This window comes from Rhopalosiphum maidis, chromosome 2 (assembly GCF_003676215.2).
Source record: "Rhopalosiphum maidis isolate BTI-1 chromosome 2, ASM367621v3, whole genome shotgun sequence".
Taxonomy (NCBI): Eukaryota; Metazoa; Arthropoda; class Insecta; order Hemiptera; family Aphididae; genus Rhopalosiphum; species Rhopalosiphum maidis.
The window spans coordinates 18,222,263-18,249,153 of NC_040878.1; the positions used below are offsets into that span (position 1 = coordinate 18,222,263).

Genomic DNA, 26,891 nt, shown 5'->3' on the forward strand with positions numbered 1-26,891 from the left:
ACGTCACTAAAGTATCATTTGATAAAACATATTATGGAAATACGTGATGGTATTTTATTGTAATAATACGAACCTATACCCATAATAATTTACAAACATTTTAGGGCACTTAGAGAGTAAACATGAATTAACACTTTTGGTAATTTTGAAATAAAAAGATAAACGGAATTTCAACGAAATTAAAATAATATAATAATCATTAATCGCATATTAAATTATATCATTATTCCGATATTATCCTATACGATTATTACATTAATTAACGTAATTGAATAAACAATTTATTTCGTTCGAAATGTGAATTGTTATAATACAATATGGGTAAATTATTTTTGCATACATTTATGGTTAAAAGTTTTTATCAATTATAAAACAAAGTGATTTTATTGCTAAAGAACATTATCAGGTAAATTTTATTTCGAAAAGCATGATTAGCAATAATATTAATGTAATCATAATTAATTTTTATAATATATTTTTCAGCTGTTTTTGATCTAAAAATCACGATTATAGTTTAGATCATCGACTCGTCGTTAAGCATTTTTAATTTAATTATGGTCGATATTACAGTTAAGCAAGGTAAAAAAATGATCATGGGATTATTCGTACCTATAATAATGTATTATATAGTTATATTTCATAAGTAATCATTATTAAAATACCGAATAAAGAATGAAGATATAGCAGAACGAATAACTGTAAAATATACATGAGATATATATAACATTGTAAGTATAGGGTTTCCCTGTATAGTGATTTCCTGTTATTCTGTGTTCGTCTTATGAGAAAATTGAAAAATACAAAACAAAACAATTCTATGTCACCGTGTATTTAATCGAATTTTCAGTCATTCGGTTGTTCGCTGTAGGGTTGTATTAATAAACGATTTAAATCATTTTACAGTATTTTTTAATTAGCGACATTTTCAATATCCTTTTAAAGCGTCGAGTGATTAATATTGAATCATCATTCGTTACAGCCATATACCTAAATAAAATAATATCCGGGATTAGGTACATCGAATAATATATTTACTTTATATATAATATTTAAAATTTGTAAAATTTGTATTTTTTATAATATACAATTTCATTTTAATGTCTTAACGATTTACTGTTACTGTTTATTGATGGATTTCGCTAATTTTTTTTTAAAATATAAGTAAGATCTAGACATTAACAAGCTGTTTATAAATCAGTGTATTAGGTCAAATATTATACAATACTTAGACACACTGTGATAGTATACTGTGATCGAATACTGCTTTAGTGTTGATGACTATCAAATAGGTATTATATTGTTCTGTACTGATGATGAGCGGCGTCCGGTGCCACAAACATATAATACAAAAAATATAAATTTAAAAAAAAAAAATATTAAGAAAACAAATCGTATTCACCACGAACCGACATAATATTTTACGTTCTAATGCTAACTCCCTGTCGCATTGGTGTTTGGAATAGGAAATATCTTCGAAGATTTAAAATATAAATATTCCTTATTGCAGTACTGCAGAAATTTCGGAATGTTATTAAAAATCTGAAATTTTATATGTTGTTTTCAATACATTTTTTGAAACTAAAAATAGATTGGTGACAAATCATATAGACCAGGTCTATAGTGACGGTTTTGGAGGTGAGGCAAGTGAGGCGGCGCCTCATCTAAAATTTTGTAGTAAATATAAAATAATACTGAAAATGTGAACTTCTTGGTTCACTAATAGAACATATTTCGTTAATAATTTTTAACGTATTTATGACTTTGTTTGAGAAAAAATGCTTCTTCGTTTCACTTTAATTTCAATTATTATTTATTATTTTATTGTACCTATCATTCCGTGTATATTATCAAAAATATCGATAAGCCGATAAGAAATGCACGAAACAATTATAGTACGTAAATTTCGTAAACGAACGACGGTATTTCAGCGTATTTCAAATGACGTCAGATAGGCACCGTTTTACGTCGCCTCTGATTTTGTACTTGTGTACACAAATTACACACACAACGCGTATGTACGCGAATGCACGCGACTGGTTAATTAAGTAGAACTACGCATGCGCAATAATCATAGTGAGGCACGTTTTGTCATCGTCTCTGCGTACTGAAAATAGATTTACTATTATGGTCAGTGTCAACCCACAGCCACGGCTAATGGTACTGCGGCAGTGCGGCACGTTCAACAAAAAAATAAACAATCAATTGTTATTGTTGTAATATATTTGTGTACGCCACTATATATAATTAAAATTATATTATACTATAGCAATTTTTATATTTTTGAATTCCATTCTTACTATTTAATTTTTGTTATGATAGTGGGGGAGGGGGGGTTATACATAATTCGCCTCACTAAAAAAATACTACCGAAACCGCCACTGATAGACCTGCACATCGTTCGAAGTTTTAAAATCGTCATCAATAGCCAAAGCACCTATATCATATTTCACGCGATGGAATAGTACAATAAACGCAAAAGGGTCAATACGACACACCATAATATTAATACATTTACATGAACCGTGTATAAATGTATAATATAATATTATTATCAGTGTTCGACGCGTCTCGTATTCCGACTAATCGTACACTGCTGCTGTTGCTATTGCGGGGGTGTAATTCCATCGAGATAACAATAATAATATACGAATACATTATAGTATTATAACGTATTATATTATATTTGAGTAAAAAACCATATCAGACGAAAACAACGGGCGCGGCAACACAACAGCAGGTATATATATGTATATATATATATATATATATATATAGGTATAGGGGGGTAGAACGATTTTATAGCTACCGTGTTCGATCTTAGCTGCTGATCGCATTGCTGGTATAATATGTATATATATATATATCATATTATTTGTTTAATACTCACCGATCCCATCTCGCGCTTAACATATATTTATATATATAAACTAAAACAACAACACATTAGAGCAGTAGGAAACACAGCAATCATGTTTTTACGGATTACCTGTATAAAAATAGCCTAATCTATATCGTATTATTGTTATCTATGTTAAGGCCCGTCTGCAGTACATACATTATATACACTGTGTATCTGCACGAGGATTAGGATTTGCATATAATTGTTTTTTCTTTGTAAGGCTCAGTTTTGTGATCGAGTTGTTATGAAATTATATCATTGAACAATGGACAGCTGTTGCTCCGGTACTAAACATAAACAAATTATGAAATAATGTGTACTAACAATAGACTATATTTGACATTCTATGTATTTATTTACGTATACCAACGAGTTTAGTTTGTTTCAGATTTTAAAAATGCATACTTACTAGTTATCACAAATGGCAAACTATGCGAAAATACTTCGTGGACTGCAGAGTAAATTAAAGTGTCACGTTGATATGAACCACTACAGCGGATAAACGCAGACCAGTATAACCTATAAAAAAGTCTGCAAAAATTTTGTATTTGCATTTATTTATTTATTTATTATGTGTTTTTTAATATATACGGACAGCTTGTAACAGGCTGAGTTCTTTTGTATAATTAACAAATCAAAATAGGTACACATTTAAATTATAAATCATTACCAGAAGCAAAGATCTAAAGAAATAGAGACAAATATATTTATAATTATTATAATAATGTATTATTTGAAAAATATAATCATCACAAAATGTACAATGCAACATTTAGTTGTATTAACAATAATAAAGAGGTTTACACATCGTGTATTCGTGTCGTACTGTCGTCCATTATTTGACGCGTTAAGTCAAAATTCTAAAGCATTTTAATTGGTTAAACGCTATGGATATATTTTTAAAATTCCAACAATAATGTGACGGTATTACGGTGTTACTGTAAATTTAGTCAAACTTGTCGTCGTGCGGTTACAGTGACGGTCAAATAGTCATCAATTATTACTACTGATAAAATGTTTAAAATGTTTTACTCGCTTAACGTTATTATCTATAAACTTTGACACTTCCTAAACTCTAACCCGGTTCCAAACATATCTACCGTGATAATGCGACCAAATAACAACACATCCAATAATGGACAAAAATGGATAAATTGTAAATTGTATCTTAAGTGAAGCGGATAGTTAACCGCGTCTACCACACGCGAATACTTCGCTGATGGTCACTGATTATTTTTATTTCATTCCCACCTGATACACCATCATATAAACGTTGTAATTCGTAAGTACCCCCCCCCCACATACACACACACACACACACACACCCCGAGAGACAGTTGTATGATTTTTTTTTTCTTTACTGCTGGTCAATCTCTAATTCGTCGTCACCCCTACTCCAAATGTTTGTGTTATATTTTCTCTGCTTTTATTTTATCATTTTATGACGGCATAGACGCCACGCAACGCCGTCGTAAAACTGTCGGCGTGCGCGGCTACCACTCTTTGGTTTCTCATCTCTTTCTATTCGCCGCCGCTACCTCTATTATAAGTGTATAACGTATATATATATATATATCATACAATACGGTTTATATGAACACACTTGTTATATAATAAATAATAATATAATTTAGTGATAATGTGATGGCATTGTATTGTCGTATGTATATAATAATAATCGTACACTATATTTACATGGATACGGCGTGTTTGCATTGTCTGCACGCACTTTTATGTGCGCGTGTGTATAATGTAGTATAATACTATTGTATTGGTGCAGCAAATGTATACTCAATAGGTACACTGCACGCGACCACCAAAGCACTTCTGTCTCTACCGGTCATATTATTATGCATTATAATATATGTTACGGTCAATGATTATAATATATTCAGATATTATTAAAAATGGCTAGACGCTTTAGTGAACGCTTATTATTCCGATGGCAGACAATGTTGTCACAAGTATAATATATAAATATAAATAATAATTTTCGTCATTCACCAGTACATTAAGCGATAGAAATATGATTGTATTACGCGTTATATAAACGTTTGATTTTCAAACGCGTGCGGCTCCGCATGAGGACCTATATATATAGGTATTAATTATGAATAATAACTTTGATATTAATTATTTTCCGCCGGAGACCTGTTGCACGTCGGATCGTCATAAAACAACAGCCTCCGCCACCTTCGCGATTAACCGAGTCCACCGACCGCGCGTAACACCGGCGGCATCATCGTACTCATATTATTATATATATACCTGCTCGTAGTTTATAATAATAATATGATATTTTACATAAGAAACGAGTAGGTACTGAATGATTAGATACGGAGCGAGCAAGTTTACAGAGTGTTCTTCGTTTAACGGTTTGCACGAAACGTAAATCGTATATTGGTCACGGCGATGTATCCGTTTCCGAAACATTTGAACTCCCTGTAAAACGACCACTCTGCATATTATTATAATACGATAATCCTCTGGTACACTATATAATAATATGACGGGTGGGTAAATCCGTCGTACTCGTATTATATAGACGACTGCTGCAGCTCAGCTCCCGTATGCGTGTAATCGTTCAACGATAATGTATTATTATTATTTACTCAAACCGAATCGAATGTCCTCGTCGTCAAAAATACCGTGTTAATTATAAAATAATATTATAATATTAATAACACTCGATGGTGGTCGTTGTCACGACGTATTATGGCGACGCCATGCCTTGCTGCCCGCCTGTCGAGCAGAGGATTAAAAAATTTCGAAGAATTTAAATTAAAAAAAAAAAAAAACCGTAAAAACAAATATACTCGTTTTAAAGTTTAAGTCACCATATAATATTGTATATTATAATATTAAGTATGTATTTACGATATACCCACTTACTACCGTGTATAAGGTTTCTATATATTTACATAATACATGTATTACCTATACTTTATGTATTTATCGTGACGGATGATGATGATTTATCGATCCATCAGCGTTGCACCTAAAGACTAACTGAAAATCATTCGATTCGTTAAACTACGATATCGGATTGTTTTTAATTTTAATTTTTTGTCATCGTTATTATGTCTTGTCCGTCGACGAATATATATGAGCTGATATTCGATGAATTTTTTTATATATATTATACTTATATACTATGCTATTAACTCGATCGTTTATATTATATGTTAATAAGTTGTGTCATGGGTATTTACAATATAATAAATATAATATAAAACAATTCTAGTTTTAAAAAGATATAACTCTGTTAATTTTATTTATATAATAGTGTATCTGCTCAGTTATCCTAAAGTATACTAATGTGTTATAAAGAATCATCCTGTTTTTTATGTTCTGCAACTGGTCTCATGGCTCTCGTAATAATTAAAAATTATTTTATAAACGTTTTGTACGATTAATTAATGTCATTATAACTTATAATACACGCGTAGTTCAGGGTCAACTTACAATATTAAGTAATTATATCGTCTTTTTTTTAATATTGTTGTATACAATATTAAAATATAATATAGTCGTGTATCAAAGAGACTTTAACGTTCGGCTACAATTGTCGATAAGGGCAGGATCGTAATATTATATACATAAAAGACAATAATTATTAGGTAGTAGTTATAATATTTTTTTTTTATTTTTTTATTTTTTTATTTACTTATATTCTAAAACCAATAAAAACATAAATATAATGGTTATTATTATGTTAGAATATATACATTAATATATTTTTAATCCTGTATTCAATTTTTTTTTTAAATTTTTAGTAGAAATTAATAAACAATCTGTGTCCTAGCTGAAGTACAGTAAAAATATGTGTTGCGTGAAAAATATAATATCATGAAAAATGTGAAGGAAATAGCCATCCAATGGCAGCACTATAATTTTTGTTCGTACATAAATATCTATGTATATATACTTTTTAATTTGTTCTTCTATTTCTGCCGTTGTTGTTGGTTATTACCATTAAAAAGATCAGTACACCAATTTATTTTCAAAGGTCGTGGAGGATTTTAAGGTATTGCGCGAGTGGCTAAATCAGATATTAGGGGTCAGAAAGAAGTCTATTAAAAAATGTATTTATATTAAGTTTGAGCTCCTTCATGAATAGTTTTATTTTTAGATCTGATTGAAGAGTGAATTGGAAATATAAGAATGGGGTATTGGTGATTGAGCGTAGGATTTTTTTTGAAAATGTTTGAATTACCCCAGAGTTTGAGGCTATAAGTCTGTATCGGTCCAATCAAGCATTTGTAAATGAGAAGTTTGATGTTAAGCTTAGTATGTGTATTAGATATCAATTTTTTAAGTTAATGGAGATTTAAATTTAATTCGAGTTTTTTTTCCTATGTGTGGTGTTCAAGTGAAACGCCGGTCAAACGTTAACCCTATTTTACTAATCTTACTTTACTGAATAAAAGGATGGATAGGGATATCATCTAAGGAAACTTCAGGTCAGGAAGTATGGCGAAGAGTGAAGTTAGCGTGTAAACAAAATCTCTACACATTAACTTCAATCTTCGCTTTGTTTGCTTTATCTCGCTAACTCACCAATTCATTCGAAAATTTAGCTAAAGTTGGGTTTGGAGACTGTATTTATTTAAAATTGGACCATTAAAAAATTTTTATCTTGTAGAATGTATACAATTATAATTTTGACCTCGATATATCATTGCAAACATATAAATTATTGCGGATTGTTTGTGTTGGCGTTATACACTTAATATAATTTATATTGATGATCGTAAATAATAAAGTATACGCTGGTTGAAATATAATACCGAAAATTGAGTGTGAAAACGGTTCATTGGTCGGAAAATACTTTTCGTATGTATTATAAAACGAAATGTAAGTATTCGTAATATTGAACTGTAAATTTGTACATTGTCATATTATATATAGTTCATCCGCGCGGTATCTAAAAAAAAACTTTTAATGTTATATATGAATATATACATTATACATATGTATTATATGTATATATATAGTTTATTAAGCACAATTATTGTTATATAATATATATATATATAGTATTCCGAGACGATAAAAATGTATAAATCAATATATATGCGCGACGGTCTTTTATAAAATAAAAAAAAGTAGTTATGTAACATTTACAACAATATTATAAATATGTAATAATAGTACCATAATATACTAATAAAATGACATATTCAGCTCGAAATGTATAGATACAGCACATACCTAAATGTATATAAATTATAATGATATAATAAAACATGACTAAAGCTATAATATCTATAATATATACCTACTTAATAACTTTAAAACGAAACACTGCACCACTTCAAATATAATATTATAATATGGCTGCATACATAAAATATAATTTACTCGCGTTTCATCGATGACGATTATTATTACAAGTCATATTAATATCTACGTATGTATAGGTATATAATATTGTGTACTTAATGTAAAATAATCAAGCGATATTACATAATATATACTATATTATTACTATGATACGATAATATAATGCAATTCATATTATTATTATTCAAACAAAAAACATACAATGATCTGGTCCAATAGAAAATGACGAGTAATTGGTTATAACAATATTGAAATAATGATTTTTTTTGTCCATTTATCGCGTATCTAAACTTATATCTATACATACAAGTGTATGTATTTATCATCTATATATACATGATTTATATTTATACGTACAGTGAGGAAATGCCTTAAAAACAAAAATGAAATTCATACAATAAATAAAACAAAACATGTAATATACCTTTATAATATGCGTAATGCCTCTTTTACTCGCTATACATAATATAACTATATATAATAATATCTAACATTGCACTCGTACAAATTACAAATAAAAATTTACAATTTATATAAATAATAATATTGTTTCATGTATATAAATACAAAATATTATTTTATAAAGTACCTTATTATCGTGATAATGAGTGATACGTACATTTTTGTGTAATATGTTTTAATTTTATACGGCTACTTGTACAGAATAATAATTATTTTATAACGATATTTGATAATATATGAATCGGAAAATTCTCGATTGCATGTACACCAACATTATACATAATATAATACTATTAAAATTATTATCATTATCACCTCACGCGTCTGTCACGGCGGAGTATAGCACATTATTTGAATAAAATGTTATCTAAATAACATACGATTTGAATACCTTATTAAATAGATAATTATTTGCTCATCTCTTGTAGTACAGAGTGCCTCAAAATTATTTGGAATAACTGTCTATAATCTATATGATACATGTATATTCGGGATTGGCGCTGGTCGCTTAACCTCCTTTAAGAACCGTGTTTTTAATACAAAAGTTTTAAAAAATCGATAATGGCGCCTAATTTTCCGAAATGTGCATATTTTGTAAACTATCACGTTTTTTTTCTACACCAACCACCAACAATTTCGCCGAAAATATATAGTTGATTGAAGATTTTTAAACTTTCAAAACGCACTCGTTTATTCATAAGTTATAAATACTACCACTACTACATACTACTAATAATAGGTATATTTTATATACACGTGAGAAACGTCAAAGAAAAAATAAAAATAAATATATATGAGATAAAATATGATAATTTAACGCTTTAAAAGTTTTAATAGTGTTTAAATTAAAAATACACAAATATAATGGCGTGGGCATTGTGCGTACGAAAAGAGAACGATATATTATACATAATATATCATACTACATTATATCTATAAATGATGACTATAAACTGTGTCGTACAGTACACAATAATAATAATACAATTAATCAACACGATGTTATAATATATACCTATGCATTTACGGAATCACGTAAATACACCATAATATTGTGATTATTATTTATACATGTGTATTAAATGTAGTTATAGGTACGTCATGGTTTAGCTATGTATACTCGTTTAGACGCGCAACGACTGTATGCAATTGCACATACGTATTAAAGAGTGGTTTTTTTATGATATCTTTAAAAATAGAAGGATTTATTTTTCATTTAAATCTGTATTGGTTTTCCCGTAACAGAAGAACAAACTATTTTATATATTTCTGTACGATAATCATAACAGAATGTTTTCAAAAAATGCATTGTATTTCGCGAGATATTGCGCCCGCAGATCTGAGCCTCACGTATAATATTTTTGTGTAATATACGACGCATATATTATAATCATCACAAAAAATGGCATGAAAATACGAATCTCTGTAAACGATATATTATGATAAAATGACTAATAATTACTATCACACGCTTGCACGTAAAACATTATTCAACATATAAATATTTGTATTCACTCAACCCGATATCGGTACCACCATTGATTGGCTCACGCGCATTAGTATAGCGCGCACCACAAAGTCCATATATAAATGTATATATATATATATATATATATACAGGTATAGATTTCATTAAAAGACAATCTTATTTAATATATTATTATATTTGTACGGAGCGTGTCTCGAGGACTTAGGAATCTGAGTACACGTGATCGCGACGACGACGAAAAATCAAAACCGCCGCACGCGGACCGAGGTCCGTTCAGCACATGGGCGAAGCGACCGGAGCCTGCGACAGGGCAAAGTGTCCTGGTGGCGGTTGGGGCGCCACCGGGGAGCCGCCGACGCCTCCGGGCCCGCCGCCGCCGGGTGACATGGCTGCCGGAGACCAGGCCTGTAGGCCCTGCAGCGCGCCCAGACGCACGCCGCCGTCTCGGTCGTCCATCATGGACTGCATCATTTTCGTGGCCATCTGCCTTTGAGCTTCCCGTTCCTCCATCATGTGACGTCTGCGAAAAACACAAAAAGACAACATTAAAATCACGTCGTTATACATACACCGTTCATTGGAAATACTCATTGTATCGATGTACATAATACATTATTATTTTGTATTATTGCGGTGTAAAAATTACAAATCATTAGTATGTATATTATAAGATATATTTTGGCTCAACTCAATAATTGGTCAAACTCTAAGTTCGTCCACTGAACAGAATTTTTATTTTTATCACATATTGAACGAATTTTGATTTCCGGTAAGTACAATTAATAATAACATAAAACACGCAGTTATATTAATAAATATGGTATATCGGTATATTGTTTAGTAAAGACTGTTCACGCAGTTAACTTTTACAACTAGAGGTAACTATAATACAAATAAAAAATCGGTATAAATTTTTTTTTACATAAATAATAATAAAGTTGCGGTAAAGTGCTCTATATATGAATAATCGAAAACCATATACGAGCTCCGAAATGTAGAAAATCGTGATTTTCGGTGTATGGCGAAGTGGTTGGGTCCACTCTGTATAGTGTATATATTATTATATACATAATGTACGATATTTCTATGTTGGCCATTACGTCGACAAACTGATGACACAACTGACAGACGTGAAAATCACTATCTGCACTATTGGCCATATAACGTGCTGTGTACATATTATACTATATATCTATATACGTGTATATATATATATATATATTATATATAATAGTGTTTTGCACGAAAAGGGGAGCGCATAATCGCGTGTGTGTGTGAGAGCGCCGAAAGTTGACAGTTTAAAAGCCGGTCTGAATAATGTAGCTGATTTTAAAACGCAGTTTAAGCGGATTTCTATAACGGTCCGCGCGGCGCAGGACAAGCCGCCGCCTCGAGTCCGATAAAATATTAAAGGCGTTTGGCCGCGACCCGTCGGCGTGTAAGATTTCCGCACCCGAAGTTATTTTTATATATACTTTTATTAAATTTATTTAAGTGTTTATTGGACTCTTGAATGAGTTATATCGTATGGTGGTCTTATATATGACGCATAAAGCTCAGTACTTACAGTCAACGATTTGTTAAGCTTTTCACAACACGAATTATGTGTAGGTAAGTATCCCTGATATAGATCATAATATGCAATCCACTACAAAATTGTTCTGAACTTCGAATAGTTCTTACTATTAAATATTAACTATTTACATTTTTTATTAAAAATTCAAAAGAATGTATCGCTATTTATAATTACATAATAATGTTTTAGAAATCACAAATCATGGTTGAAAATCGGAATGGTGTGTTGGACAAAAATATGTATCGGGCTTTAATAAAATTTAAAAATTCGTTTTCGTTAACGGCTAATGGGATAAGCCCGCAAGACAATAATGATTATATATAATAACCAATAACATATCGTTATATATTATATTTAACTGGATCGAATAACAATTTAAATAAAAAATTTTTTCGTGTAACAGTTACTCGTATTATATTTTAAATATGCTAACTATTAAAGGTATGCTATAATGTAATACAATATAGTCATGTATGAGTAATTCAACGCTATTTTTTTTTTTATATTTATATTTTTAATAAAAAAGTATACATGTATATATGGTAAGTATGGTTAGAATTTGTTTTTCAGACTATTCAGTGATTATATTGAGCTTTTAAATCAGATACCGACAAATATACACAGTTCGCATAATATAATAACGATAATACGAAAAATTATAAATAAAATAAATTCAAAATTATATTGTTATAATTATAACCATTATATAATAAATACAATCGAAGCTGAACAACGTACGGAGTTTATAAGTATACACATAAATTAAAATCCTACACTTGTAATAAAATATAAGAACAACGTATCTCTCTCTCTCTCTCTCTCTCTCTCTCTCTCTCTCGTCTCTTCGATAGTCGAAACGCGTCTATATTACGTGCAGTGTCAATACGAACGATTTCATTTCCATTTACGTTTGCGTGTAGGTACGTTTTTCGCACATCCCGTAAATATTCGATTTACTCATTCTTATTATTAAACAACAGACACCGCCGTGTTTGACGGAGGAAAGATAAAAAATATATATCTTTTGATATTATACGACCGGCGTAGCGTAGGCGTTGGCGGCATGTTTGTATATTATATACACGTATATGAACGGAAACGTCCGTTCATACACAAATCTCACATTTCAAAATGACACGATTGAGTGTATACAGTATAATATATTATATTATTATCATCGTTTTAGCAATGAACGTTGATCATTTCATATTATTATTGGCATAGGCGTGCGCAGAGTTTCAAGTCGGGGCAGCGAATATTTTACCGGCCCCTACACGAGTATTGAGTTAACAATTTTAAGCTCAAATTTAAAGTTTAAACACAGAAAAGATTAGCTTGGTAGCAATACACTTTTTGGATAACCAACTTATTTTGTATTGAGCATTACCAGTGTGGCGTCCCAGCTTGGACCAGTTCGGCCTTTACAAATATATTCAAACCGTCCAGAGGCAGCAAGAGCACACCTTGCTGCCCCTGTGCGCACGCTTATGATTATAGGTATACGCGCGGAAATCCGGGTTCATTCATACAAACACCACTGCACAATAATAATTATACTGCACCCGAATATGTATGTATCAATATTGTGATATTAATTTGTTGCAAAAAAATATTTTTAAAAACGTTAATACATTTTAAGATAATAAGTACGCAATGACCAAATTTTGGTTGACGGACTACAAACATAATAATTATCTTAGGTTTGTATTATGAAAATAAAAATTAAAAATAAGACACTAATAATATTGTAATAATAACAATATTGTGAATTTATTAAGAATTGATACTTATGAAGGGTTATGGGTATGCGCCTAATATATAATATATTATATGGTAACAGGTAAAAAAAAATAGTACACAAGAGTCATGAAGCTGATTGAAAACGAGTGACATCGAATATATTCAGAAATAATAAGATGAAATTAAAATTTATAGAAAATCTTAAATTTATAAAATACACAAAATAAAAAATGTAATTCTCTGTGAATGATAATACATTGTGTCTCTAACAATATAATTAATATGATGCATTAACTTAAAGTATTGAGATTTAGTCGTTTATAATTTTCCCAATAAATAAAGTATTAAACACCATAATGGCATAATCCCATATATAATATATATATATATCGCTTAAATTGGTTATTTTACAATGTACATGATATGTATATTATATTGTATACCTACCTACGAAAATTCATACACAGCCCATAAGTCGTAATCAAGTAAGCACGTGTTTATAAAGGTGAATTATATGTAAATACGCTTTCATCACATGATCGTTTTCTGTCGTATAAACTTTTATCTCAGTAAATACTGTTAAAGTTTCAAACGTTCGTGCGTTATTGTTTAATATATTATTTAACATGCTGCACATTTTATATATATACAGGTTTTGTATATTATTATTAGTCCTGCAGATGACGGCAATTATACGTAATATTATTATTAACTAAGGTCTAAGAGAATTTGCAGTTTCACGGTGAAAGCTGCATCATTACTGTAATTATATATATATATATATATAAATGCAAGCATGTCTAACGTGCTAAAATACCGTGGTAGCGCGCGTGGTTGTAATAATTACGATAAGTACTTTTCAGAAACACTTTATAATACAACCCCGTAAGGCATTATTATTCTTATTAGTAGTTGCAACAGCAATAACTATCATCCCTCTTACACGTGCAAGCGATTTAATTAAATAAGTAAACGCGTAAACAAATTATTAATATATATTCTTTCGTTTTACGGTCAGGTTGTTGTTATCGTAACGATTTTATAGGAATCTATTATACCTTAACTTATAAAATATTATTATATTTTTAGTTATAAGTATTATTTCTAACCTCGCAGTGAAGTCTATTACAGTTGTTCCCATTTAGTATGATGTTACGGACCCCTACCTACAACTTAAATCGGTCCGGGGACCCCTTATTTCTAAATATTTTAAGTATTTATTTTTCAATTTTGTTTAATTATGAAAATTATACACATTTATAATAATTTATTGTCAACCTTTTTCGCGATAATCGAGTTTCAATAGAAATAGTTCAAAACTGTTTAAAATACCTGGAATTTCAAACCACTACAAATTTAATAATTCTACTAAAATAAAATAAAAATATCATTTCAGTATTACACACGATCAAAGACATATCTACACAATCACGGCACCCTAACATCAACACGAGGACCCCTGGAGGTCCGCGGTCCACCAATTGAGAACCACTGGTCTATTATATTGTACATATCAATATAATATGTTAATGTAAATTAATCGCCAAACGATACAAGAAATGTACCCACTTAGTTGTATGATTACATATAATGAGATAGGACTTTAAACGGCACACGTATTATACATAATATGTCGTAAACAATTACAATAATATAAATCGTACGTACGTAACACAGAGTTTATCGAGAAGATCTTAAATGTTCAAACGTAATATTTATGTGTATACAATTGGTATATTTTTGCGATGTGTTCACGTCGAATATCGAACGTTTTATTTTGGAAGATTGGCGAATAATTCTGAGATCATAGGAATAATCAATATAGAATTCTGCTAAGGTTACTATATTGTAACGACACATGATTCGCGGGTGAGTAGGCTGTTGAGCGAATCGCTCTTATTTATAATATTATACTCGTATAGTCGTGATTCTGTTTTAAAATGAAAAAAAAAAAGTTTGAAGTTAAATTATTACGAAATAAACAATAATGATTATTATGACGGTGTCCGTGTGCGATGCAGTTTCATCTCCAAAATTAAATCAACGTTATAGGTTACAATTGTTTCAATGATTATTGTTTTCTGACCATAGGTACCTCATAGGTACGTCATATTATTATCTACTGCTGAACACACTCAATTTATTAGGATTACAAACGACCACCGATCCACCACTTTACATACGTTTTATTTCGTTAAAATCTCAGCCGTCGGGTTTTCGGGAAATTATATGGACATATTATTTTACTCGTATATAGGCGTATATAGCGTATTACAATACGCGTCGTGTCGCGTCGTTTTATTATACATTTACATTAGACATACAATACACTATACACGCGCGTATGCGGTGAATGCCTAAATTTCAACGCGTCCTTAATCCGTCGGCGGTCTCGCTCTGTGCCGCGCGACGAGATGGGACGGCGCGAGCGAGATAAAATAACGCCGTCGCGTCGTGGAAGTCGCCGTCGCACCAGTGCACTACTATACGGCGATGGCGCGGCGGGAAGAGGCCCGGTGGCGCTACGTCAGATTTCGTCGTCCCGTCGTGTGGCGCCGCCGTCCGCGCTTATCGCACACATGTCTCGCCACTGTCGGCCCTTTTCTAGTTCCGTCTTTATACCGAGAAAAAAAAAAAAAACAGGTTCGACTCTCCCCCCCCCCGGACCGACACCACTGACTGCGCGCGTATCGCAGTATACACCGTGTACACGGGTACAACAGGTATGATGGTATTGGTACGCGCGTGCTGTGTATACGGTATTACGGTGGTTGTATCGTAAATTATTAATAATAATTGTTTACCTTACCGACGAATAACGTTTGTTTGCTGCACTCGAGCACTGGACAGTATAATATTGTAGCCGTTGTACACCGGGTAGCGTCGTGTAATGGATAACGGCGATGACATGTATGCGGTTGTAATGTGCAGCTCCGAATCGCGCAAATGGGCGAAAGAGACGAGCACGGCAGATATTCAATACGATTTCTTTTCCCCGCGAAATCAATCGCAAGACAAACAAATAATCAGCGATATGAAAACCAAAAATAATCCGTTGATGGCTGACGATGTGAAAGATTACAATCTACGAGTATAGGCGACAACCGATACATCTGCGAACACCGGAGTCTAGCAGCTGACGAAACGGTTTTCATGACATAATATTAATATTATACTCAGATTAGTGGTGTGTTTGTAGAGCTTTCTAAATGCTGCGTGGGATAAAACTCTTTGAACATCCCCCTAAAAACATACACACCCACCCACTCACCCACTATATGAGACAAATAATTTTTTTTTTTTTTACAAAACCGTTATTAATTGATATTTTTGTAGTAATATAAATACAATTTCATCATTTTTATCCAAATCAATAATTATACTGAGTAAAACGGTCTAAAGATTTTACTCTATCGCCTAGTTGTAATACTTGGTAAACAAAATCTAAATAGTTGAACATGTTTCGACGGTATAACATCATCGTCGATCATCATCAGTATAATATTAACGATTTATCCGAATGACAAATGGACACCACCTCACGATTCGTTACGTCAGTCCGACGACCTTAAAACTCCGCGTCTCCGTATACTGCGGCAGCGGAAGACTTTACACTATCCGCGCACAATCAATGAAAACAAGAAAGAGCTAGACACGGCCTCGTCGATTTCCTCACGCCGATACACCACTGTTGTAGTCGTCGTCGTCGTCATCGTCGTCAGAGCGGTAGTTTTTTATTACGCCACTGCAAGTACAAAAAACGACGACGACTGCCGTATAATATCGTGGAAATGGTGGGCGAGCGCGCGCGCGCTTGCTCGAGTGAAGCAAAACAAACAAACACGTCCATTTGTCTGTTTACTTTTGTACGGCGGTGGCGGCGGTAGTAAAAACTGTGGTAAATGTACATTCACCATATTATTATATATATATTATAAGGATTTACTCGAGCAGCGTCCTACAATATAAAGTAATAATATACAAGTGAGACAATTTATATATAGGTATATAATCCGATATACCTATACGGCTATATTGAAACACCGCGTGTTCATGAGTACGTTTGTACGTAAGTACTAAGTATATTATATATTTATTTTAGTAGGTAGTATATAACTAAAAAATATAAGTAATATGTACAGTGTACATATACAGTATAATATTATAGGTATATAAACACAAGCGCAGGGCAACTGGTTCGCCCGTGTTATCCACTGGGGGCGCCACCGATTACACGGAATATGCATTAACCGCGTCGGCTCGTATAACACGTGTAATTAAAAAAAAAAAAAAAAAAAACACCAAACAAACAGAGGAGAAAGAAAGAAGTAGAAATGGTATATTAAAACCACTTAATAGTGGCCCGAAAAGGTGACAGGAATTTTAAAAGCTTCTAATGGACTTGGTTGTTTTTTTTTCATTCTCGTTTTACCTCTCCCGTCGTCGTTTTTATCGCGTTTGTCGCCGACTGAATTATAATATTATAACGTTTTGTTTGGCGCGAGGCCGACCGATTTGTCACAATAATAATATATACATAATATTACTATACTCCTATATTATACCCGAACGTAATAGGTACTATTATACAGTTAATTTCTTTGTCGTCGTTGAAATTAATCGAACGGCACATTATATTATAAATTAGTTATTGAAAAACTATATTTTATAACGAGGATATAGATATTATATCATATGCAAATTTTTTTGTCGTATCGTGTCACATTCAACTCGCATTAAAAAAAAATTAAAAACTAATTTATTGCGTAAAAAAATAACGATTTTTTTTGTTTTCGCCGTCATCGTGCATTGTCCGAGTGCACACAACCGTCACGGCAATGATAGTTGTTATATTATAAAATATTGTATACACGACGGGCGCGATAATAGTTTATTATTTTTATACAATGATGTCGTGCACTGTACGCGTGTTATATAACATAATGCTATTATAGTTAGGAGGACTGTCGATCGAACGCATTTATTTATTATAATATCGAAAAAGGGTCGTTGACAGTGCAAACAGTGCACGGGGGAGAATTCACATCATAATGTCATTATTATTATTATTATTATTTTACGCGCGTGGACGTGGAAACGATAAACTGGTCCTGTATTTATCAGTGCGAGTAATACGCGCTAGTGCGTACGTGTACTTTTAAGTTGTCCATATCTATATAAATACATATATTACAATATAAAAAGTACGCTTTTCGATGCCGCCGTATCGATTTTATAACATTTATACGTTTTACGAGCCGTAATGGACCTATATTATATCATTATAATTATAAGTGTATAATGGAGTTATTAATCAACGACAAATTATTGTTTTATATCATATACCTATACGTATTATATAGGTATAGTCGGCAAAGTAATTAAATAATTACTTTTGATCTCACGGCACCGAAATATTTTCCCGGCGAACATAAAATGTAATATAGGGTTATTCAAAATGTATCGTCCGATGATTTGCACCTGGCTTCCTGGATCGCTTTATCTTACGATATGGGACTAAATATTTTGATTATAACATTTCGAAAATGCAGTATTTTAAATACTGTTTATTTACTACTATTATCAACCTAAAAATATTAACGCGTAGTAAATTATATTGGATTATATGTATGGAATAAATTATAGAGTTTCGATTAGATATTATCCATGTGACCAAAGGCGCCACGTACACCATTTTTTTGGTACCATTACATAAGTTTGAAATATTATTCTTTTATATTTTAATATAACATATATTACTCCAAACTTAAAAACCAAAAAGATGTAAGCATTTGAAATCCAATGAATCATTTTGAATAATTCTATGATATGTATATACCCACCAATATTAAAAAAATATATGTAATACAAAGTAAACGCGCTGTGTACGTTAGCATTATAAAACGGCGCGAAGGATAATTATTCGATTTATTATTGATGATTTTTTTTCTTTTTTTTACACATGCGTATACTGTTATAAAAATACTAAAAACAACACGCGATTTGAAATATATGTTATATTGTTTTAGTCAAATTGTTACAGTGTATAGTAATTAATTTTAGGTAGGCATATTATTTGACCAAAGTAAGCTATAAATACATATATTGTATAGTAATATATTATTTCATATTGATTTTTTGTATACAAGGTAACGTTCTATATTTCAGTTCCATCATTATAAACTACCTAACACAAGAAAAACAAAATTCACGGTGAGTTGCTTTGTATTTATAATACTCATTTAACCGTACGAAAAACGGTATGCATAATGCACATAATATTATACAGAGCATTACATTTCGATGACAAAAAATAATTATTATAAATTTATAACTAATTTTTGAAATTTTGGGATAGGTAGTTTGAATTCATTTTATCACTTTATGTCTATAGATATAATAAATACAAGCTACAATATATAGTTATTAATGTTATTATACATATTGTTTGGAAAAAAAAACATATTTACTATTTTTCATCGTTTCAATATTTTAATAGTTATTAAGGATGATATTAATTTTTGATTTTTATAATTGATAGGAGAAAAGTTTTCTAAAAGCTTTAGTGTATTAATATCGAGTATCAGCTGTATTATAGAGTGCATACTATTGTGTCCGTAAAGCTTGAAGTCGTGATACACTACATCATTCATTTTATATTATATTACCTATATGATTTGTTCATTGCATTATATTGATACATTATATTCTGCTTCCAAATACATGATATGATATTAAAAATAAACGGACATTGTAGCGTGAAGCCATTAAAAAAATTGAAAAATTATAATGATTAAAAACAATAAACATTTCGATTTTAACACATAATAAATATTTAAGTGTTCTAACCATACAAAATAATATGTTTATTTAAATTCACAAAAATAATCTGCATGAATATAGGTGTGACCATAGTAAAACGTGAATATCAGCCAAATATAGTAGACACGTTTGTTAAGACTGATCACGATATTATAATAGCATGTTGTTCAATAATTAACATAGAAAATATAAAATGTGATTTTTTACCTCCATTTGGTGCGCCTATTCTGGAACCATGTTTTGACCTGTGCATCGGTCATCTTAAGCGCTTTCGCTAGAGCCGCACGATCGACGGATGACAGATATCTGTGCTTGTTGAACTTCTCTTCGAGCTGTGATATCTGACTGCGGGTGAACGACGTACGCGGCTTTTTCCTCTTGGGTGGCGTCCGATTCTGGTACGGATGTCCTATGCGCCGGGTGCCTAAAAGTCCGCCAGCACAACCTATATCACATACAGAAGTACATACAATAAGCATTTTATATACATATTATTTGAACATGTTTCTATTTTAGTTTATTTTATATTATTACACTAGAGGCTATATATGTCCAAAACTAAACAAAATAAAGTGTGTTAAATATGTATTTAAACAATTACATTATTTCAAACCGTTATAACGATAGAAAATTAAACCAGATAAAGTGTTTAAAAACTTAAATTCGAAGTAAAATCATTTATCAAATTTCAATAATTTATATAATAATAACTTATTTGCATATTTACAAAAGAATTAATAACATTTCAATACCGCTATTTAGTATATTACGATTGTATTTTGTACTTTAAAATGTATACATTTATGAACATGTTAAACGGAGATCAATTAATAACATTTTAATACTTTATTATTCAAATATTTTGAAATAATAGAAAAACACATAGAGAAGGTGTCTCATAAAAAATAAAACAATATATAAATATCTAACTGTCAGAAACATGGATAATTAACATTTATAAAACAGTATAAATGAGAGTTATATAACAGTGTAGGTGTATCATATATTATCCAAATCGATTTACAGGCAGTATTCCAGCAATAACATGTTAACAACATAATAAATTAATAATAATTACAGGATAATTTAATATTATCTAATAAAGCTCTACGTGGCAATGCAATCATTACAACAATAGACCTGCATAATGTGATACAAACTATTGTTTGAATAATTAGATTATACGGACGAATGAGTTATAAATGAAATTGCAGGTCAACTGCGTAATCATTTCACATAATATAATATTACATAGGCACTATGTTTTCATGCCGTGTGAATAGTTTCACGTACATAAACCAATCGCTTGGCTTTCCCAAACATAATGTTTAAAATATATTATAATCTTATTGCAGTGCCTGTTACACAAATGAGATCACTGATGATATACGATACCACCGTAAACGAATTAAATTGGGTTCGAACAGCATTACTGATTAATATTTTTTGTTACAAAATATTTTTATGCCGTGAGAAAAATATGGTAAATACAATTATATAGTATTAGGTACCCATAATATATATAACCTATAATGTTTGCACTGTCTGCTTATCAATTAGTATTTTTGTAGAACCATAGACCTTATAGGTACTCATAATAATTCATATATAGCCATACAGCGCCAGATTGGCGAGATATTGGTCAACCGAGTTTTAGAATTTCTAACGTTTGATTACAGATATATAGCTACTGTACGGTTAAAATAATTCGAATCAATTATATTTTCTACCAATAATAATTGTACTACTTTATCACTATAATAAAAAAAAAAAATACGACCAAACTCTCAAAACCGGCCCATATTCTAAGCGGCCCGCCGAACACATATTACAATAGCCATTGTCTAAATCGTGTTTAGACAATATATTAAAATGTCACAGTAAATATATACAATATTCTATAATACATTGATACTGCGGGGGGAGAGGTACGCGTATATTATATTATACTTATTGCAGTTAGTTTTCCTAGTATTGCCGGCGCACGCCCTTCTGCATCCCCGTCGTACATCCGCCGTCATCGTAGAACTTTATAAGCTCGTGTGACATTTAATCTCGTAAAATGCTTATTTCTTTCTTCGAGAATTTCGATTTTTTTCATTCATTATATTTAAGTTGTGTTCAAAACTTGATAAATTACTTAACTTTACCGTGCTTGTATACTCCACGATGGGGGAGAGACTAAAACGATGGTTTTGCAATCCCGTGGAGATTTCCGGTTATATCGGGCTTATAAAACGTCCCGAAAAACAAAAAATAGGGTAGGTATATATATCGGTGTATAATACTGTAAGCGCATAATATATTGGTAATTATATAAAAGAGAAAAAGTATTACTCCAAACGTGTTTTACGAGTACATCATCATTATTATTATTAAGCATATAGGTACCAAAACATGGTATTTTTATGCTGTATAATATTATTTCATTTTGCTATAGAACACTCGATTAAATAATGTATTTATTTTTGTTAAAAATTAAATTTATTTTTACTCAATCAATTATACCCGTTTCCATATGCTTGATTTATCGTTTAAAAATAATTACTTTTAAAATTATTTTCAAGTTTACCCATTATACACGTCTTTATATTGTATTTGATTCTTTTAAAAATATCTTTATAGTTAATGGACCATAATAATAATAATAAAAGTAAAAGAAACCGATTAATGATCCTAAATTGAACAATGTCTCTTTTGATGGTGTATATACTATTTTTAGATATATAATTCTCTATAATAAAATAAAATTTTTTTTTCAACAACATATAAATGTGCTCATATATAAAATGTAATGTTCAGCTATACCCAAGGTTATTTTCTTAATTAATTAGTATTACGTATATAAGTAAAAGATAATGCTATATAATATAGTATAAAACAAATTCAGTAATATTTTATGTGTTATATTATTATAATAAGTGTACTTATATGTATATATAAAACAGCTATACATTTTTGTTATTTGTTGTCGTATAACAGGTTTTTTTATAGTACTTATCTTTATATATTATATAGTTTCAATGACATTAGAAACCGATTATTATACCAATCGAATTTAAACGATTATAACTTATTAGTCATTAATGTATACATATAATATATGTTCATTATGTTTGAACGATCATTTTTTTTAAATCATTGATTATCGATGAAATCTTTACGAGAAAAACGTTTAGCCAAAAAATAATAATGATTCTTAATAGTCCCGATGAAAAATGTCTTTACGTAATATGAACCAATATAATAAATGTGAAACAAACAAGTTCGATAATAATATAACGAATATAAAATAGGTACTTATATAAATTCTCACGAGTCACGATTTAGTATAATGTATAATATGACTGTCGGAAATGCAAACTCGGATATAACTTTATACACTATATGGCTAAACGTACTTCCTACTGGGAACCAGTTTGAATATAATACGTAGCCATTATTTTATTACTAAACCTACCTATCTAGTAATATGAATTATGAACTATACAGTATTTAGTGTATACAGTATACACACATAATGTATACAAAGCAATAATAATAACAATAATAATAATTATAGTTAACTATAATATATTTACTAAGTATTAATTTCAAAATACAAATATATCATCTTATCACTGATTATAATGTATACGTATATATATTGTATTATACAAGGATAATACACCAAGCATACTCACCCCACTAGCCCCACTATTTTAATAATAAATTTATCTAAATTCTTATTTTTAGAATTTTAAAAAATACTTTAAGAACAAATTCTCGTTCTAATTAAGTGTACTCTATGGCGATTTAAACGATTGATTTTCAAATGAGAACCTTTTTTTTCTATAGAAACTTAGAAATTACTTAAAAACAATTTTTAAGAACAATTATTCTTAGTATAAACATTTAATAACTAAGAAACCACTCGTTTGAATTTTGAATTAGAGGTATTCCGTCAATATTTTCAAAAACATTAATTTATGAATTTACTTAAAAATGTACAGTAAAAAAGATGGTTGTTAGTTTAAAATTTATAAAAGTTTTTATCTTCACGATTACTTCTTATTAAGTATAGTATATTGTAATCTCAAGAATTTGAATATACAAGAATTAAAAAATATTAAAAAATTCCAAAAATTAGAATTTGAATAAATTCATATCAAATGAAATAATGGAAGTGATTAGTGAGCATGCTCGATGAATCACCTATAAAGACAGAAAACGATAAAAAAAACGTTGAAAATCTATGTTTCCGTCGTAAAAGTTCTTTTAATTCCTAAAATCTTATATATTTATAGAAATAATACTATACTCATATTAAAAAAAAATATATATAAATTGTGTTACATGCATTTTTGGGGTCTACACTCTACATACAGGAAATCCAAGTCACTTAAAATCAGTTCTCACCGGAACATTCTCCCCAGTTGCAAAATAAATGGATATGAGCTATATCCTATACCTACCTGTATATATAAATGTTTGATTTACTGTGGTGCCTATAATATGCAATCTGAAGCAAACCCTACAGATTGAAGTAATAATAATAAATAAATATCGTCATGCAGTACATATATTATGAAATTCGTAAATATTATAAATGTGCATTACATAAATTAATTTGCACATACGTGTATGTATGTGTATATATATATAATGACTTTGTGTTGCCTCTGTTTTGACAGTACTACAACTCTACAAGTCCATCGGAGTTAGGGAAGAACTATATACATATGGGGACATGATGTACACTATTTAATACATCAGTTCTAGCCACAGGAGTCGTTATTACTATAAAAAGCGTGTACGTCATGTAGTATCATATATTATATATATATTAGTATATACATATGTATTAACCACACGAATATTAGAGTAAAACATATATAAAGAGTTTACTATTCGCATATCATATACAGTATATTGGCGTACATATAATACATATATACATAAATAGAAGACTATACACATCGGATTCCATCCCCTCTTAACCACCACTTAGCGAAAATAGTGTCGAATAAAATATATGTAAGTATAATAATCGTAACAACAATAATATATGTGCGACGTGCCTATATAATGTATACATATTATATAATCGGGGTGGTATATATATAGGCTATATCGTCTGGTACATAAATATATTTATATAATACGTATGGTATATGCGGTGTATACATAATAATATAGACTACATTGAGTATATATACACTGTTACAGTGCGTATACTTATATATAAATATACTATACACGTGTGTATTATATATATATATATACGACGTTTGCGCGAGATTGGGAGAATCGGTTGCGGTTTTTATGAGCACCCGTCGTATTTAAATAACTCGCTGTTTGGTCCCTCTTCGCGTGCAAAACCGTAAACCATATTTAGTTTTTATGCACGCGACCTCCTTACATATAATATCCATAATATATACGCGTTACAATTTATATCTAACTATAAATATGATGTATAAAAATGTATATATGTGTATCATAGATACAAATATATATATATATGTATAGAGAAAGAGAAAGAGCGAGAATGAGAGATTATGTGGGGTAGAGTAGGTACAACCCTATCATTCGCCGAGAGCACATATAATATAATAAATCCTACATAATATTTATCCATTATGACGTGTGATCGTCATCGGAGCACTTTGTATATTATAAAGTATTTATACACAAACTATTTTGACCAATGGCAACATAATATAGTTAAGGCACGAAGAGGTGTTTTTTTTATTCGCGTGATTTATTCGAAATATAATATACTAGAAGTCTACAAACATCTGTCAAGCTACAGACGTTTGCCTGTAAATAGCTGGTATACAGAACAGTTAAATGTTTATATAATATAAAATATAATATATACATGGAATTCAACGATATATTTATGTATGTCTACATAATATACGAGTATATCCATTAACATTATATTTTATACACACATATATATATATATACATATACCTACTTATTAATGTATAAAATAGTATTAATTAATTTAAAGATCTTTTAGACTTAAGTTTTTGCATATTTAAAAATAAAAACACTCAATAAAGTTAATACTAATTACTAACTGCAGCATGCTTTCTAAAATCTCATGCATTAAACAAATAAAAATTTATGTACCTATTGTTACAAATCAAAGAAAACGGAAGAAATTTTAAGTTTTATTGTAGTAAATTTGTGATAATAATATGGTAGATACCTATATTTTTGGATTACTTAAATTACATGGAAGTATCTTCATATTATTATATACTCGAAACATTTTTAGCAATACTTTCCTTAAAATATGGTATAAACATATTAATGAGTTATCGAGTAACCTTACGCTCACACATAAATGACTCATCAAAAAAAAATTGTTTTAGTATCGCCCCCCCCCTCTCACATCAATAAAAAATATCTGGCGCCGCCACTGCCGATTAGGACTTGAAAGAATCGTCGTGCGTACGGATATAACAGTAGGTACCTACTTATAATAATGTTTTAAGAATACTTAACGTACGGCAGTCGTTGTGTGATTCTAAAGAAAAAAAATCGGTCGCGTGTACGAACGC

General features: G+C 30.3%; 1 protein-coding gene across 1 annotated transcript in view; it reads right to left on the reverse strand.

Moving 5' to 3' along the window:
• Positions 1-8,364: 8,364 nt before the first annotated feature.
• Positions 8,365-26,891, reverse strand: part of LOC113552069 (T-cell leukemia homeobox protein 3) — a 44,016-nt gene continuing 25,489 nt past the window's right edge. Inside the window, exons 2-3 of the mRNA XM_026954739.1 lie at positions 20,542-20,779; positions 8,365-10,716 (exon numbers count right to left, since the gene is read on the reverse strand). Coding sequence (XP_026810540.1) covers positions 10,470-10,716; positions 20,542-20,779 — 485 coding nt within the window. The 3' untranslated portion in view covers positions 8,365-10,469. The remainder of the gene's footprint in view (positions 10,717-20,541; positions 20,780-26,891) is intronic.